Source organism: Lemur catta, chromosome 9 (genome assembly GCF_020740605.2).
Source record: "Lemur catta isolate mLemCat1 chromosome 9, mLemCat1.pri, whole genome shotgun sequence".
NCBI lineage: Eukaryota > Metazoa > Chordata > Mammalia > Primates > Lemuridae > Lemur > Lemur catta.
In genome coordinates, this window is record NC_059136.1 from 41,362,175 (window position 1) to 41,381,524 (window position 19,350).

The window sequence follows — 19,350 nt, forward strand, 5'->3', positions numbered from 1 at the left end:
TGCTAAAACTCCTCTAGAGACATCCCACTTTCCAAATCATTCCTTTTCTACAATGTAAGTTTATGGGTTAAAAGGTTTACTCACTCCAAAAGATTGGTTTCAAATGTTAACTGAGGCCAGGCAGGTTGCATTGGGTCTTCTAACTTTCAGGTGATCTGCAAAATTGTTATTTTCAAACTCAGGAGCTAAGTAGGACACAGTTGGCAATGCTGGGGTTCAAAGCTTTGTAAGTTAGGCTCAAAAGCCTGTGAATTTAAATACTGTATTACAGTGTCTCTCCTGTAGATAAGACAACATCCAGTAGTGCGGGCTCCCGCTCTTTTGAACATATTTGTTGGTGAATACCAGACTCCAAATCACTGCAGAAGACGAGGAGTGCGGGCTCCCGCTCTTTTGAACATATTTGTTGGTGAATACCAGACTCCAAATCACTGCAGAAGACGAGGAGTGCGGGCTCCCGCTCTATTGGATGTTGTCTTATCTACAGGAGAGACACTGTAATACAGTATTTAAATTCACAGGCTTTTGAGCCTAACTAACAAAGCTTTGAACCCCAGCATTGCCAACTGTGTGGCCTTGGGTAAATTAATTCTTTCTCTCTCCTTCCAAACTTCATTTTTTTCCTTCTGTTAAATAATATTAGTCTTAGGGCTATTAGGAACATTACATACAATGATATCAAGGATTTAAACCTTTGCCTGGCACATAGTAAACTCTCAAGGAATGGTTGCATAATTATTAAGAGATGAAAGGAAATTAATAAGTGAATAATTTTATTCAGCTTTGAATTTCCCATTCTCCATATCTTTCCAATGCAAACGGGAATGAATATATGATATTTATTACATGTATACATGAATGAGTAACTTTTTTCCTCCCTGCAATTAAAAAGTATCTAAAAATTGTGGGGAACAGTGGTTGCCCAGGGATTTGAGGGGGTGGAGAGGGGATAACTAAAAAGGGGTAGTTGGAGGAGATCTTCGTGCTTTTTGGTAATGGAATAGTTCTGCATGGTGATTGCAGTGGTGTTTACACAAATCTGTACGCGATAAAATGGCATAGAACTATATACTCACGTTGTACCAAAGTCAGTTTCCTAGTTTAGATATTGTACTATACTGTGTAAAATATAACCACTGGGGAAACTGGGTGAAGGGTATACCAGAGCTCTTTGTACTCTTTGTGTAACTCCATGCTAATCTATAATTACTTCAAAATAAAAAGTATCTGTTGAGAATTTCCTCCTTTTACCAGAATTACAGTATGTAGATTTGTCACTCTGTATCTCTGGTGATCCAATTTGAGTTCCAGCATCAGCTTTGATGTTCTCCCTTAAATATAATATTCTAAGTGCATCTCTCTCCCCATTGTTACCCCTTCCAAGACCAATTCACTCCTTCACTACACGGGGCTAAGCATTAAGTGGTAATTAAATATGCCACGGACAGGATTCCTAAAAAAATGCAAAGTTTGGTCATCTTTGATTGTAAAATATTCTCAATTGAGTTACACTGGGCAGTAAGATTAAGTATGAATATGTGGCTTCCTGCCAACAGCAGCAAGGATATGAGTATATTATTAAAATCCTCTAGTATTAGGAGTAGAGCAATTTGGTATCAGCTCACAGTTTGGAAGTCTTGATATGATACTCCTAATAAGCCAATCAACTAAATAGCAAGAAAACCAGACATCCTTAATTCAGGTGATTTGGTGGTCATGCAGTTATGTTTTCAGGATGTAGACCAATGCCTGACCATTCAATAAATATGTGTGGATGAATGAATGATGGGACCATTAAGATAAGCCATGAGAAAACGGCAAAGTCTAAAAGTAAGAGCAAAGAATTAGTTCATCTTTGTGATTCAGGTCTTGACAAAGCAGGATCTGCCAGGAAACCCTGTAACCCTTCTCCCTTTGCTTCTCTAGGCAGCTTGAAATCCACTCTCCAGACACGAAGCACACGGTCGTCCTAAGGAGCAAGGACTCAGCCACTGCTCAGGCCTGGTTCAGTGCCCTCCATTCCAATGTGAATGACCTGCTGACCAGAGTGATTGCCGAGGTCAGAGAGCAGCTGGGGAAAACAGGCATTGCTGGGAGCCGAGAGATCAGGCACCTTGGCTGGCTTGCAGAAAAGGTATGGAAAATATCTCTCTGTAATAGTCATTTTCTCCAATATTCTTCCTGCACTAACATGTTGTAACCACTGATGTTATCTCATTCCATAGGCTGATTCTCTCACCGACAGCCTATGAATTTCTCATGCACCTGCAACAGGTTACGTGCCTTTGCATTATAGAGGGGCTTTGTCTTAATCAAATTTGAGTCCCCTGCACACTGTCAAATATGTGGCAAATTTCAGGTGGTCACTAACTGTTGTATGGATGAATGAATGAGTTGATTTTAACATCCGTATATGAGGGGCAAAGAAAATAACTCAAACTTACGACAGAGCTGTTGCCCTTGGGAGGCAAGAAAGTTGAAATTGTTGCTTTAAAAGGGTTTGTGTGAGTATTGATGAGCCTGCTTATTAACATGGACACTTTAGGGGTGATTTAATTTCACATTTACAAATAATAGCAATAATAATAGCAGGAGGGATTTCTTGAGCAAATACTATGTGCTGAGTCTTTTCATATATTTTTATATTCATGATCTTAGCCAGCAGGTCCTGAATGTCATCATTAAAGAGCGTCTACTTTGTGTGAGGCATGGTGCTAGCCAGGAGTGGGGAGAGGAGCATTAAAATAAATAAAGACTTAGTCTCTGTCTCAGGGAAGACAGCTGCTATGGAAAAAAACTTTGTGTCTCATTAACACCGTCACTCTGATTTCTTTTCCCAAGTTATATGAAATGTTAAAGATAGTAAAGCTCACTTTGTGGCCATCTCTAGGGAGTTACTTTCTCTTCATTTCAGAGGATTGAGCCTTTGCCATTGTCCTTACACCTGATTACTGTCCCTTGAACTTGACTTTGAGTGCTCAGGAACACTGGGCTTTTGGAACAATCTGACCTGCCAGTGACTCAGTTTCTAATAGGCAGTAAACAGGAATAATGATCATTGCAATAACAGTTTTCCTGCCAATGAACCCTGTCATCTGAGAAGGCCCAGTCAAATGGCACTTTGGAAATAATACTTGAACACAGCATTCGGCTGTTTTCCACCATTGTTCTTTGTTTACAGCAGTTCATGTATGGGTCTCAGCTGCAAAGTTCAACACAAAATGGGTTGTTTGGTTTGGTATTGTATCTCCTACAGATTTCGAAGAACCAAAGGGACAATGCAATGCGGGTGGTGGGAGCACCCAAAAGCATATTAACACACACCGCAGGTAGGCTTTCATAAGTTTCTGTCTTAGGACTCTTGATGAAAACAGCATAAATCTGCATGATTGACATAATTTAAAAAGTCACAGTCTCCAACAAAGTCTCCACTTTTTACTCTCTCCAAATTCATGTGTTTTTAGTAGGAGAAGGCCTGTTATTCAGGGATCTTTCGGTTGTAAATGACAGAAAGCTCAACTTACTTTAGCTTGAGCAAAAGGGGATGCATGGCTTCTGATAACTGCAATGCCTAAGGGTAAGCTTCAGGCACGGTGGGATCCAGGGATTCAAATGATGATAATAGGCCCACCTCTCCATCTCTTTGTCCACTTCATTGGCTTATTCCTAGGCAAGCCCTCTCTAGTTGGCCTGACAGTTCCAGGTTTGTGTTTTTCCTTACACCTGGCTATCTCAGTGATGAATAGCCCCTTTGCCCCAATCATTCCAACAAAAGTTCTGAGATTACAAGTCTTACTGGACTGGCTTGGATCCTACATTCAGCCCTAGTTGGTGCTGAGATCAGCCTTGCTCAAGTCATTGACACTGAGAGCTGAGGGGAGGGGTGGTTCTCTCATAGTAAAATAGGGTACTGTGCAAGGAAGAGAGTGAGCAGACACCAGGGGAGCAAGAGCAAGAGACATTCATAGAAGGACCAGGGAAGCAACTGATTGTGATGAAAAATGCCGTCACTTGGTTAAGGTCCTGAGTGGACTGGGAGATGTACCACGTATTTCAGGGTTCTGGTAGGAGGTGAATGGGCAACTCAAAAGGGATGACTGGAGAGGATTTAATGCAGGGTAGTTTGTATGGTGTGGCCAAGACAAGGGATACCAATAAGAGATGGAGAAGCACTCCAGGGCTAACAGCAGTGACCGTTTCTTGACCCGAAAGAGCAGGGGAAGGAGCAGTTACCTGAAACTAGTAAGATGTGTAGCTGGAGAAAAGCGCCACCCACTACCACTGTGGTCTTTGGGAGAGAAACACAGCCTCTGCCAACTGATCCCCTACTGGTGTCTCCCAGTGGCTGAAGCGGGCTGGAGCCAGAGCCAAAGAGCCCCACTGATGCGCTCTGTTAGGGTGAGCTGCCAGGGCACAGAGCAGGGTGGAAAAACAGAAACTGGATCTGCAGGGGCAAAGGGCGGGCGGCCAGCACGCACATCCCTGCACCTCATGGGAGGATGGTCTCAATTCTCAAAGGTACTTTTCTCTCATCTATTTAAACACAAACTGTGTTTTGAATCATTACCATTTGGATGGTTGGAAAACAATATTGCATCATTATTAGTGATACTAAAAAATATTCCAAAGGTTTGTTTTCTCACTTATAAATTGTCTTCTGCCTTTTGTTTATCCCGAATTATTAGTAGACACATTATTAGGCGTTCCCATGGCACAGTAGTAAAGGTGCATATAAAGTTCTTTCTATTTTTACGGTAGTATTTTTCTTATGATGTAATTTCAGACTGTCATTACAGATGTCTCCTTGAGGTTATTCATAAGAGCAGTTATGACTTATCATGGACAATTATTAGAAGCAAGAATGTCTTTTATTGCCCTTATCTTCACACTTCTCAAAAGATTACCATAGATCAAGTTCAAGGGAACAAATCCAAACTGGAATTTTTTTGAATAAATATTTAATACTGAATCCTAGGGTGGAGACATATGAATGGTTTTTAGCAAAATGTTACAATGAATGGCAAAGCCTTAATACTATGCCTTTCTTATATTATCACAAATATCAGTAAATTCACTTGGTATTTGTAAAGCTATAAAGTATGATCCTATATATATTCAGCTGTAATTTACCTGAAATTGATGTCCTTTGTCTTTTCCTATACTGTTAAGCTTTGATTTTATAGATTAATAACAATAGCTCTGTGAGAAGATTGTACAAATTATATTTAATTTCAACTTTTCGGAAGTGGACTTTACATGAACAAAAATAATCTGCAATAATAACTTCCTTTTTAAAATCCAGTTCAGTACAAATCCTAAAACCTCCTTGACACTACATAGGAGGATATTAAGGTTATTCTTCTCTTTGAGATGGTCTGGGGACCTGAAGAATGGCTTTTGAGAAATGATGAGGTTTTGAGTGAATGGAGAGAGTTCTCTGCACCCCAAGAGTGGAGAACGAGGATGAAAAAAGAGAGGAGGGCTGAGTTAGCACAGCTTGTAGGGACAACAGGCCAGAGGCAGGTACAGGGACACGAGAGTTCTTCCTGGAGGAAGGTGACAGGGGAACCTCGTGCCTTGAAGTGGCACCCAATTATGGAGGAGCTTGAAAGCTGGACAAAATGGTTTAAATTCGATTTGGTGGATAATAAGGAGCCTTCATATACAAAATCAGAGAGAGAAGAACTTCAAGGTGAAGTCATCTAACCCAGCCTATTCTTTCTGTGGTTGAAGAATCCGGGCCCTAGAGAATGGAAGGTGTTTTATGTCTAAAGTCACATTCAAAACTAAAATACCCAAGTAATTATAGAGTAGGACAATGCTGTGATATTATTTCTCTTGTAATTTTTTTAAAAAATCAGCAATTCATCTACTGTAATCACTTTTTTTTAATTTCAGCATATTATGGGGGTACAAATGTTTAGGTCACATATATTGCCTTTGCCCCATCCAAATCAGAGCTTCAAGCATGTCCATCCCTCAGACGGTGCGCACTGCACCCATTAGGTGTGACTATACCCATCCCTACCTCCCCTCATCCCACCTACTCGACACTCAATGAATGTTATTACTACTTGTGCACATAGGTGTTGATCAGTTAATACCAATTTGATGGTGAGTACATGTGGTGCTTGTTTTTCCATTCTTGTGATGCTTCACTTACTAGAATGGGCTCCACCTCTATCCAGGTAATCACTTATTCTCTCCTTAAACTCTAGTGACCTTTCTCTGGACTCTCCAAAGTATCAGGGCCAGTGCTGGGCCAATGGCCTTTGAGCTGGGGCCATTTTCCTTGTTTCCTTGACTTCCTGGTCCTGTGAACCACATCGTAGCCACAGTCCTGCACTGCTTTTCTCTGAGAGCCCTGGCACCTGTAGACAGGCCACACATATCAGCGTAAAGCCTTTCCTGTGATCATATTAGCCTCAAATCTCTGAATTCTTTGCAAGCCCCAATCTGGCCTAAGAGGGCCCATAAATACTAGTTCCTACCCTGACTTGCACAGGGCATCATGCCCCAACACATTTTTTTCAATCTTTGTTTTTTAGTTAATCTTTCTACAGTTATCATTGCATTGAGGTGTTTTCAGTGGTCCAAATTTCCATACAAGAGAAAAACAAGCTAAGTTCTGACTCTCTTGCTGCATAGAAAAACAGTCATAAACGGAGACTTGGCAGAATTGTTGAGTTCTGTTTCATGGTCAGTTCATCAGGCATTGCCTTGGCTTTGCCTTGGCTTTGCCTTGGGTTTGCCTTGTGTTCTCAGTTTGTAGATTATTTCTTGTCAGGTTAAAAATGCAAAAACACAACACAGCAAAACAAAAAACCCAGCTGGGAGCTCTGAGATGCAAGTTCAGTTCTCAGCTCTACTCATTCCCATTTCAGCTTCTTTCAAAAGGGCATGTTTATATAGCTGTGCCTCCCCATGGTGTTATTGGAGGAAAGGAAGTTGGTAATTCGTATTTATTACGTGCCTAGTCTGTTTCAGGCAATGTGCTTTAAATAATCCCAATCCTATGACATAAGCTTGGAGAATTTGAGTAACCTTTCTAAGATCTCTCTCCTAGCAAAGGGTAGAGCTGGAATTTGAGCTGCTCTTTCCAACTCCAAAGCCCAGCACGTTCCACTAAGCTGAGCTAATAAAAGTGTCCAGGAAACATCTGTCCACATGAGTAAGGCCTCCCAGAATCCAGTCTCAGAGCGGTACCCACAGACCAAAAACACAGTTTCAAAACTAAGACACATATCAAAATAACTCAAATCCTTTATTTACAATTACAAAAATAAGGGAAATGCATATACCGAGGCAGAGTGACACTATCACTTTTGCTTCTCTCCTATCCATATCCATCCCATACCTTCAACTGCTTTCATTCTTCTCATGACTCCAAAAGAAGAAAACCAAGACAGAGAGATTCTCTCTTCTCTGTTCTTCCCTTTCATCTTTGACTATGTCAATCAATTAAACCTCTGTGGTTGGGTTCCTCCTTTTATCTTCCTCACAATAATCCTCCTCCCTTCTCCTATTTCTTCCTAATTTTGTACTAATAGAAGTCCACAGGATATGTCCTACAGAGACTGGAGTCATCTTTGATAGCACAGGTAAGGGAAAGACAATTTGCACATAGACACACACGCACACACAAACTCAAGAGCTGGCCTTGCTTTTCATGTTTCCAGCATCCACGAATTTCAGTTATTATGATTTAATTAAATAGTCCCAACCAGTCTCTCAACAAATTTCAGTTAGCGTGGTGTATTAACTGTGAGTGATTTCACAAAGAACAAGCTTCGCTGCTAGCTCTTCAGTCCACAGATCACTATGTCAATAGAAGGTGTGCGTCATGATCGTGACCAATCACATCACTTCTGTCAAAGTCTGTCGGCAATTGGTCCTGCATACCTGTTAGTCAGTTCACAGACAGCAAAGTGCATGGTTGTATTTCCTCTTTGTCTCCCAGTGATAAATCCATATGACATTTTACAAGCATGGATAATAGAGGGACTTGTCCAACAAAGATGACAGTGCAGCAAAGGGATGAAAAGTGATAATGCTGAAAATGAAGTTTGAATCAATCGTAAGTGGAATTATAGAAGAAATGGCTGACCTGTCCAAGGGAATGTTCACACTGATATTATTCAAGAGACCCTGGATAACAGCCAGAAGAACTTAGGCGAGGTAAACTTATAAAAGTAAATGATGAGAGTAGCTGTGATGAAAGGATGAAGCAGAGAAGGTGACGATGGTGGAACTTTACATTAATGGAACTCTCAGAGACAGTCCACATCATTGACAGTGCAAAGGATGAATGCTGCTGGCTGATTCAGACTTAGAAAGGAGTGTGCCAATGTTCCAAAGCACAGAAAAGATGCTTGTTCTGTATCATAAGTTACACGAGAAGGCAACAAGTTCTGTTCAAACTACTCTTCCTAAGTTTTTACAATGAAATGAAACAGTTTAATCCTCAATCTTTTTAATGTTTTAAATTAGAAATTTCTAAATAAACATTTACTCTTTTTTTCCATTTCTGTATATATGTATATGTATATGTGTATGTGTGTGTGTGTTTTGGGTATCGTGTATCCAGAGGCTGTCCGGAAAGTGTCCAGCCATTGTTAATATCATGTGTTCAAATTAACATGGCTGGATACTTTCCAGATAGCTAGTATATCTGACAGTAAGACAGTTCTTAAAATTTTGATAAAAAATTTTAGAGGTCATGGAACAATCCTGATTCTTCCAACTGATTATTAAGATTGCTTAGTGTGGTTTCAGCTTTCACACTCATCTTTATTGCCCAGCACCACTGTGCATAGGCAGGACTGCCTTCCTCTCACCCTGTCTCCCTGTATCTATGTATCCATCCATCCATCCCTATCGATTTGTCTATGTAAACATCTCTCTCTCTCTCTCTCTCTCTCTCTCTCTATATATATATATATATATACATATATAAAATATATATACTATAGACTCACATAATTTATTAGACCACCATTAATTTTCAGTTTCAACAAGTGATTTACTTTTCCTTCCAAATTCCAGGTAAATATAACCAACCAAGTAATTTCATTCTCTAGCCACATTGCCCAGCTCTATTAGAAGAATCTCAAGTATAAATGTAAAATAGCCCTGGCCCGAGTAAAACAGTCTTCTGGTGATCAAGATCTTGACATTGTAATGAACAGAATGATACTTCTGGAGCCTCTAAGTATATCAGTCCCATTTTCTGCCTAAAAATCATCTAAGTGGGAATTTCTTACCACTTTTTCCAGGGAGAAAAGTCTCTGACCTGAGGGAAACTCTCATCTGATAAGAGATGGAAATAGAACTACTGTCCAGGCTACCCCTGGCTTGCGTCTTCTCTAAATCAAGACTGTTGGTTATGCTAGGGAACACAGACTATTAATGCAATTAAGTGCTAATAGGCCTGTTGTGTTGCTTTAAAAGGCAATCAGCAAGTTCCTGAATGAATCACTTCTGAGATGGAGCAAGACTTTGAAAAATCTGGCAACAGCTTGGATATCTTCCTGTTAGTCTTTTGCTATAAGTGTTTAAACTAAATGTGCCAGTGTGAATTTAAATCAAATTGCCCCCTCTTCTATTCTCTCAAATAAAAGATCAGAGATTTTAAATTGGGATGGGTGGGTGGGTGAATGACAGAGACAGCTATAATGAATGCATGAAAATATACCCACTTTTCTTCATGCCTTCACAGTTATGTGAATTTAGTAAATTGAATTTAGCAAAGTGAATTATTCTCACCAAGGTGGAAATATCAGAGCTGCCCACGGAAGAGAGATGTACATTTCATTCCTTGTAGGCTGATTCACACAACTTCATATGGGTCTGTTCAGCCTCTTTGGAGAGGACCACAGAACTTGAACAGAAAGCTCCCTGTGCCTAGGCCTAGGGGGTTCAACCCCTGCCCCAGTGCACCCAAGTTGCAGGACATGGACTCAAAGGAGCTTATTCTCCAGCTTTAAGATTTAATGTTGTTTTCCCTGTTGGGTTTTGGGCCCAGTTAGCCCTTTCTTCTGTCTCCCTTTTGGAATGGGAATGTCTGTCCTATTCATATACTACCATTGTATTTTGGAAGCAGGTAACTTGTTTTGACTCCACAGGCTCACAGCTGGAGGGGATTTGCCTCAGGGTGAATTGTGCTTTGAGCCTCACCCATATCTGATGTAGATGAAACTCTGGACTTTCGAGTTGGTGCTGGAACAAGTTAAGACTTTGGGGTCTATTGGAAAGAAGTTAAGACTTTGGGGTCTATTGGAATGTATTTTTCATGTGAAAAGGACATGGATTTGGGGGGCCAGGGGCAGAATGCTATGATTTGAATGTGTTCCCCAAAGTTCATGTGTTGGAAGCTTAATCCCCAATGCAACAGTGTTGAAAGGTGGGCCTTTTAAGAGGTGATTAGGTCATGAGGGCTCTGCCTTCCTGAATGGATTACTGCCCTTATCGTGGGACTGAGGTTAGTTATCACAAGAGTGGGTTTCTGATAAAAGGGATGACTTTGGCCCCTCCCCCTACCCACCCCCACCGCTCCTGTGCGTGCTCTCTGGCCCTCCTGCCTTCTGCCTGGGATGATGCAGCAAGAAAGGCTTTGCCAAATGCGGGCCCCTCGGCCTTGGACTTCCCAGCTTCCAGAACTATAAGACATAAATTTCTTTCCTTTATAAATTACTCAGTCTGTGGTATTCTGTTATAGCAACACAAAACAATCTAAGACACATGGCTAGCAGACTCTGCTAGATTTAGTTTTATCTTACTGGGCATTACAGATTGCCTTTACTTTATGAAATAGACGTGTTCCGGGAAAACTGCCTGATTTTAGTAAAGAAAAAATGATTTTCCTATTGATTTCCATTATTTGATTTTTCTGATCCCCTCCTATTCGCCCCACTAGTGAGGGAGGGATTCCCCACCCTACACAGAATGAGATGGCTAAATGCACAACACCCAGCACTGGACAGATGAGACTGACGGTAGTTTATTAGGCAGGTGCACTCAGCCTGGGAGGAGGCCATGGCACACCATGCAGGGCCACATGGGGGTTGCACCAGGGAACAGAGCACAACAGCAGAAGCTGTGGCAAGCAGGCTTTGGTGTAACGAGAGGGTGAGCCATTCCCTCCTTCCTGTGGGAGGATGTGATTGGCTTGTTTGAACAATTTTGCAGGCCGTTGGGGAAGTAAAACCTGTTAGGTTGAGGACCAGGTGGAGTGCAGCTGGTCTAGCTGGGTAGTGGGCATATCAGGCGAGGCAGAGGAACTCACCTGTAGGTCTTTGGGGCCAGGTGGAGCTCCAAGATGTCAAGGTAGCACATGACATTTCAGGCCTTCCAGTGATCATTAGGCCTTAACATTAATCAATGTCTCAGTTAGAATTATTTAGGAGCAGAGACTGAGATAGAGATTCCCGAGGAATAATTTACGACGGGAGGCCTTAGGAGAAACCTGTAAGGAAGTGAGGAAGAAGCAGGGTAGGCTGGAGAGGAAGCTAAGCTAGATTTCAGCTTATTTCAGCCTGATTCCACCAGGAGCCCAGCAGCAGGAATGGCAGCACAGGGCTCTCCCACCTTGAGCCAAGAGAGCTGGGATTTTGTACACCCACGTAAGACAGCCACTGGCTGTGTGCTGCACTGGAAGTGGAGAAAGGCCATTCCTTTCAGCCAAGGACAGTTCTCTAGAGAAGGAAAGGGTTAAGCTGTCAGTCAACACATACGTCAGATGAAGCTTGGGTGCACTGGGCTAGTAAAGGGAATTCCGCAGGGGACCAGTGATATCTGCTGTAATCACCGGCATGTTCCCATGAGGGAAGAAATCCCAGCAGATGTACATGGGAGCTTTAGTTGGGACAGAAATAAAGCTAGTGGCCAGTTCTGTGCCTGCTGAAGGTTGCAGCTACCACCTAGAAGTTGACTTTTATTTACAGCTGTATTCAAATTCTAATAACTCACCTTGGCATTTACTTGCTCCTTCTTCCCTCACATCATGGAATAATTATTTTTTAATGTTTTGAAATTCCCCAACATCGTTTTCAGAGTCCCTTTGCATCCTTACATTTTGGTTTGGGCTTTTTATTACTTCTCTAATAGAATCGGGCCGCAATGCAATGCAAATGAACACATTATGTTTTCCATCTGGAAGTTCCCTCAAGTTGGTATTTTCAGGTTTTGTAAGCTGAATCCATTTCCTGGCTTATCAGGTCAGTAAACTTGAAGGTTTTTATATTGATTTTATTTAGAATCAGGGATAGAAATATTCCTATCTCTAATTCTGGAACCCGATTTAACATTATCCATATGTACATGTGGCCTGCGTCCAGAGGAGAGAGCAGGTCTTTATGAAGCCTCGGAAGTCAAGCAGGACTCTCAGAATTACCTCACTCACTTCTCTATCATCAGAGAAAGACCCTAAAATATTCCCTGATCTGTTTTGGCCCTACAGGTCATAATTTTGCAGAGAGAAGAGACTGCTTCTTATATAGTTCTATAGGCACTGTCTAGTGCCTAGACAGTGGAAGGGAAATAGTAAGTGGTCAATCCATGTTTGTCAAATGGGTGAGTCAGTGGACCAGTGGTACTAGCCAAAACATGATTCCCCGTTGCCAGTAGACACTGCAACACATTTTCTCTGGGAATAAAGTACAATTCACGTTATGTGTTCAGAGTGGCTTTGCTGGGGGATCGTTTCTGTGTTCCCAACAATCACCCTTTCACAGGAGAATGCTCAGATCTGGATTCTGTGTGATTTAGGGATTAACTTACTTGGATATGTCAAGCTTCTCCATTTGGAGTGCGATGCAGGTATGATGATCTTTGAATGGCTATGTCTTTATTTTCCACAAATTTATCATTCTTCTTAATGAAAAGAACACTAGATTGGAAGTCAGAAAAATGAGCGCTCTAGACTGAGGTTGCTAGTTGCTCTGTTGCCCCTGCAAATAACACAGCTCAGACACATGCCTTACTTATTCCAGGGGCTCTAAGAACCAAGGATTTTTACAGAGCTTTAGAGATAGAAAGAGCAGAAAAAATAATAGAATACAAATTAAGCAATTTTACGTTACTTGACTATAGTCCTGTAGCTAGTTTGCAGCAGGCGTGAGATTAAAACTCATGTCTCTCCAACTTTCAGTCCAGGGCATAATTCACTCTACCTGGGTGCACCTGCAAAGTGTTTAAGAACTATTCAGAATTATGCAAATATATGACCCTGTTGTTTTGCCATTAAGAAGTGTGGGGGATTTCCAAGGGATTCTCTGGAACTTTGGTGAGATCAGAGGTAGGGATAGAGATTGGGAGTACATCCAAGAGACAGAATCAAAAAGTGGAAGAGATGCCTGGGAAAATGAGAAAGGGAATGAAACAGCAGCCAAACCTTTGGGAACATCAGGAGTGACAAGAAGATGGAATGAAAGTTGGTTTCTGATCACTATGACCCCATGTCCAAGCTCTCTCTTGCCCTAAGTAGAATTGACACTTTTCTCTTCTTCTGAAAGGCTTCTAAAATCACTCACAAGGCTCGTTTGTCAAACTACTTTATTTTGGCTCATAAAACATGTGGCTGTATAGTTCATCTAACTCTCCGACCTCCCTCCCCTACCTCACCACTTGTCTGTTTGTCATTCTTTGATCCATTCTCTGGTCTGTGTAGAAACAGACTAAGTCTTGTGTGAACTATACTCTGTTGGATTCCCCTTAGTTGCAGGTTTCTCAGACTCTACCCCATCTTCTTGACCTAGTTAGCTCTCCACCTGTAGGGCTGCATTACTGCTCATTAGCACCTCCACTAATTGGTGTAAAGAGGAAGAAACATGAATCAACCCAATTGGATTCCTATCAGAGGGGAAAAAACTGTATTGGGGGACTCTATCAGGGAAAGTGGAGTTTGTGGACATGTCTATGTATTTCACAGAAGTTCAGGTGAACATTCACTTTTGTGTGTCCAGATTTCCCAACATGCACACTAAGGTAACCTGAAGTCAATAGTATCAGTACTCAGTGCACAAAAATATCCCTGGTGTGTGTGTTGGGGCGGAGGGTGCACATTCCTGCTGCATAATTTAATTGGTTATATCTTAGCTATTGAATTCAAGCACCAAGTATTTGGCTAAGGTGAATTTGGAGAATCTAGAAATAAAGTTGGGGTCATATAAATGTAATAAGAACTTACTGAATGCATATGTAGGAGGCAGGGAAGGGCAGTGGGGGTTGTACACACCATAGTTTAGAAGGAAGAGCTTGGGCTTTGGATGGCGACCTACCTGGATTTTAATCCCCACTTTGTTACTTTACTGGTTGGCTGACCTTATGTAAGTTTCTTTAAGTCTTCAGTGGTCAGTTTTTGTGTCTGTAAAAAAGAGACATTAATACTTACCTCAAAAGAGAATTTATATGGCTTGAATGAAATATTTTATGTAAATGTCTGGCACAGGGCTGGCAGACGGCATTCAGTAAATTTAGCACAGCAGATGAGGGCAATCAGCTGTCTAGCTTGCACATCTTTTTGGAAAGGTAGCACTCACTTCTGAGGGATATTTGTGGAGTGGAATTTGTATAGAGGCTTTTAGAAATCTCTAAATTTGTGGATGCAAGTAAAATATATACACATACTTTCCTTTATTAAGTGCAGTAAAAAGGATATGCACTGGTCCTTTTGCTAAAATATGGACTTACCAATTGGCTCAGAGCTACCAATTCAATATTCTATATTCTTTAGTTTATTCCTAACTTCTATTTTATGGCAGAGAACTATCATTTTCACGCAGCTTTCATCCTCAATACTATCATTTGGCCTTATAGGTCATTTTACAAAAATAAACTGTTTCTTTGTGAAGTGTTTGTTTTTCATGCCTTCATGCAAGGGGAGAACAGCAAAGTAATGCTGGCATGTCTGTGGAGGACTGTCAGCTAGGATTCCTCTAGATTTGAGTGTCAACCCACACGTTTAGAACTGGCCCTCAGCAAAATTACAAACCACTGCAAGTCATCATCATGAAAAGTCACACAGAGTAAACAATGTATTAAATCCATGAAGGCCAAAGATCTACTGTAGTGATCGAGTACAAACCGAACTTAATCAAAATGTATACCCAACAGTAGTGTGGCCAAAATCAGGGAGGGAGAAAAAAACAGTGTAAACTGGGGTTTGCAGGGAAGCTTGCTGAGAAAAATCAGACTTGAGCTGGCCTTCGAAAAGGAGGAAACGATTTGAGAGCTTTGTCTGGGTCATATGTGACCTACAGCTTACTTTCACAGAAAAAGTCCTCAAATGAAAAATATATTACTTGATGCCTGGAAATGAGGTCGTAAGTCAAAGTTATATAAATCAGTCCCAATTTCCCTATAAATGGAATGTGAAATTTATATATATATGGGTATAATTTTAACCAAGACCCTATTATCAGTCTTACAGATGTAACTCCATATTTAATGAACTACAAATTATAAAAACACTTTTCTAAAGTTTATATGAACTTGATTTTATGCCAGCCATGGTGGCTTACACCTGTAATCTCAGCTCTTTGGGAGGCCAAGGCAAGAGGATCGTTTGAGGCCAGGAGTTCCAGACCAGCCTGGGCAACATGGCCAGACCCCATCTCTACAACAAATAAAGAAAAACATCAGCCAGGTGCAGTGGCATGAGCCTGTAGTCCCGGCGACTTGGAAAACAGGCAGGAGGATCGAGGCTGCAGTGAACTATTACCGTGCCACCACACTCCAGTCTGAGCAACAGAGCAAAACCCTGCCACTACAAACAAACAAATAAGCAAACAAACAAACACCCAAAATAAGCTTGATTTTAAACAGCAGTTGACTAAGTGTATAAAAATGTTTTTTTTTTAATTAAAGCATAAAAGAATGTATTCATAATTCCTGTATTTCTTTTCACTGGAAGAGATCAGAAGTCGAAGGAGAAGTATTTGTAGAAGTTTAGGGTTCTTGATGACTTGTGTAGAAACCAACCCATAGATATTGTTGTTTTCTCCTTTTGCTATTTAAACTTTTCTTGCAGAAAACAAGAACCTTAAACATAATTGCTAGTTATTCTAGTGCACTTGAAACAGACAGGTTTCTGGAAGCTTCACCATGGACCTTGATATTTTTCTATAATAAGTAGACCTTGGAAATGTGGAAACCAACTTCCAGCACTAGATTTTTCACCCCTTGACCTTTTCCCACATGTTTTTCCTTCATTCCAAGCTTCAAAGCTTTAGCTTGAATAATAACTGGGTTGAAAGGTAATATTAATATTACCCAGAGTCCAATAGCCATAAGACCAGAAAGGAACTATCACAGAAATATGCTTTTTTTTTAATCCATCATCCTTTAGGGGTTGAACATCTTTTTGCTGATAAATAATCAAATAATTTTTAAAGACAAATAATGATTAGTCATTTGTTTGTGCATTTGATAAACATTCTTCAGCACCTAGAATTCATTCATTTGGTGAATAACTAACTATTCAGTACATACGCTATGTCAAGCACTATGATGATGACAGTTCAGACGAGTTCCTTGCTGCATTGGAGCTTACATTCCAGCAGAGAAGATGGATAATACAGAAGAAAACAAAACAATTCAGGTAGGGATATGTGCTATAAAGGGAATGGGCAATGTGAATGTAAGGGACGAGGAAATTAATTTTAGATAATTGCTTATAATGGGCAAGGCAGTGGGTTAAAGAAACAAAAGATGTTCTCAAGGAACTCATGAACAAATGGGAAAGACAAGCATGGAAACCAAGAATTTCCAATGTAGCACATGCTATAATTTATTTCTGTATTAAATCTGTGAGGGCTTATAGGAAGGAATCAGCTAACTTGGTCTAGGAGGTTAAGAAAGGTCTTAAGCTGAATCTTAAAGATCAGGTAGAGAAAGACTTTCTGGGTTGCAGAAATAGCATGTGCAAAGGCTTCAAGACACAAAATCCATGGCCTCATTTAAGAATAGCCATTAATCTTGGTTGGCTGGAGCACTGCATATATATATTCAGGTGCTACTGCCTTTCTTAGCAACACCCTTAGGCATTTGTACCTTCACTTGTGTGCTACTATATTGCATTTTTAGAATTCTTCTTTGGAATGGCCTTCAAAGACAATTCCTTAGCAATGTGTGAAAATCTACTTTACAGTCACATGGGCATCCCCCTTTGCCCAAAATGTATTCTCTTTTTCTCTTTTTCACTTTCACAGTGCTTGGTTCAGCTTAGTATCTTCCACCTGTTTAGACAATGGCTCCAGTCTCACAGAGCCAGCGATCTGGAGGCGAATTTTGAGCAGGGAATGAGGTTGGACATGCTCGTGCCGACCAAAGCCAACCACCAAAGTGCCTCTTCCAAAATGTATGAGGAAGTCAAATGCCTTAAGTTCCTTTGGAAAAGAATTCCACAGCATTAACTCCCTACTACTAGGACAAATGCTCTATTCTACTTTCTTACTAGTTCTAGTGAGTTTTACGTATTAATTCAATCTTCATCCAGTATATATAAATCTGTGGACTATTTTTCTTTTAAAAAGTCAGAGAGCTGTAGCATATTGCTTTTTATGAAATATAGTCTAGGGCTTTTGGTGTGGTGCCAAAATAAATTTAGACGCGGCCACGCCAATGTCTCACCCCAGAAAAACGTTCTTCCTTGGCGTCTCGACTCTGAGGAGTGCACAAGTTATAATAACACAATTAAATAGTTTCTGGGTGCTTTATAGAGTGATTTTATACTCACCATTTCCTTTAACCCTTCTAACAGCTCACTGATTCCACACCTTTTAACTACCAGAGCGCTCTTGGTTTGATGAGAGAGTGTGTCTGAGCCCAGCAAGGCTGTGCTCCCAGCTCAGAGGTGTGGGCCGCCCAGTTCTGCTGGGCTGGTCCCTTTCAGAAGGAACGCAGGCATCTCCCGTGACGTCCTGTGTGCCTCGCGGTTGTCATGGTGCAAAGTGCTTATCGGGATTCTGCCAAAAAAGGTGCGATCATTGAGAATAAAAACTACTCTTTGAATCGTGCTGACAAGAAAGCTGATCCTTGTTGTTGGAATGATTGGTCTGACCTTTTATTTTTAAGTGGTTTTATGCAAATGGAAGCGCTGCATGCTCTGTAATTTTTAAACATAATGTTTTTCTGTTTGTTTTTTTGTTTTCCTTTTTCAAAACAGCTGCAAAAATGAAGCTAATTTCAAATACCAGTGTTGAGTCAGGTAATCATCTCTAAAATCGCCAACTGCTAATGGCCTCTGCCTCATTGTTCCACCCTTAAGGGAAATTGACAGCCCTAACCCCAAATGTGCTGTTAAATAATTACTTTGAGTCATGACAGACTTGGAGATCTCAGGAAGCCTTTCTTTCCTAATAGAATTTTCCCATTCCTACTAGGTTTTGTTGTCCTCCAAGAAAAGGTGATAGGTGTGTAAGCACTGTTTGTGCCAAATGAGGAATGACAGGGGATATTTGAGAGGCCCCACTCTGAGAGGAATAGTTAGTTTTTTTAAGAACTATTTATGACTACATCCAGTTAAGGAAGAAATTGATAGGAAAGAAAGAAGAAAAGAGAAAGGAAAGAGAAAGTGAAGGGAAGGAAAAGAAGAAAATAAATAAGGAAAAAGAAACACATGCTCTAATGATTTTACCTCCATTAGATTTAAACCAGCTTATGTTATTCAGATGATAAAAATAACATTTGGACTTCAAGAGACTTGCTTTAAAACTTTCAGCCCTGACCTTGAGGCTACTCACTTGGATCTCTGATGAATGGTACTTGATTCCTGGTAATATGATAATGCCATTTGGATGTTCAGTTTTCTCCTATTTTGGTGGTAAATCTGATAAATTCTTCATGTGATCAGAACAGCAAATCAATAACCATGAAGCCCTGTGGGTCCTGCAAAGGGATTTTTCCTCCCCTCAATTTTTAATGAGGCCCCGTATTCATCGTCTTCCCCAATGGCTACTTTGAACAAGATGTGCTCGGTGTGTGCCGTTGAGCTGATGCCAAGCTGCTGACCTTTGCATTCGATGAGCCCTCAGCCGAGACTCTGACCTAAGCGCAAACATATTGTTGGATCCATCATGTTGATTCTTGGCTCTGATACTAATGTGCAGCTAATGAGCTACATGGTGTACATATTAACCCCGGCTCTGGCAGTGCTAATGCCAGATGCACAGGGAGATGGAGTTGGGAGGAGGGCAGCAAGACGCCAGTGCACTGGCTTCTTAACAGACGTGAACAGCTAGAAGAGCTGTGTGGCAGAATACCTGGTTCATGGCTTATGGGAGGTAATAAGCAATCAAGAGGTGGAGAAAACGTGCTGTCTTGTGTCTGCTCTTAAATAAAAAATCCCTCCAC

The 19,350-nt window shown here is 40.9% G+C and overlaps 1 protein-coding gene across 1 annotated transcript in view; it reads left to right on the forward strand.

Moving 5' to 3' along the window:
- The window catches only part of SNTB1 (syntrophin beta 1), a 240,935-nt gene that overhangs the window by 149,404 nt on the left and 72,181 nt on the right, over positions 1-19,350 (forward strand). Inside the window, exon 3 of the mRNA XM_045561804.1 lies at positions 1,927-2,134. Within this exon, the coding sequence (XP_045417760.1) occupies positions 1,927-2,134 (208 nt within the window). The remainder of the gene's footprint in view (positions 1-1,926; positions 2,135-19,350) is intronic.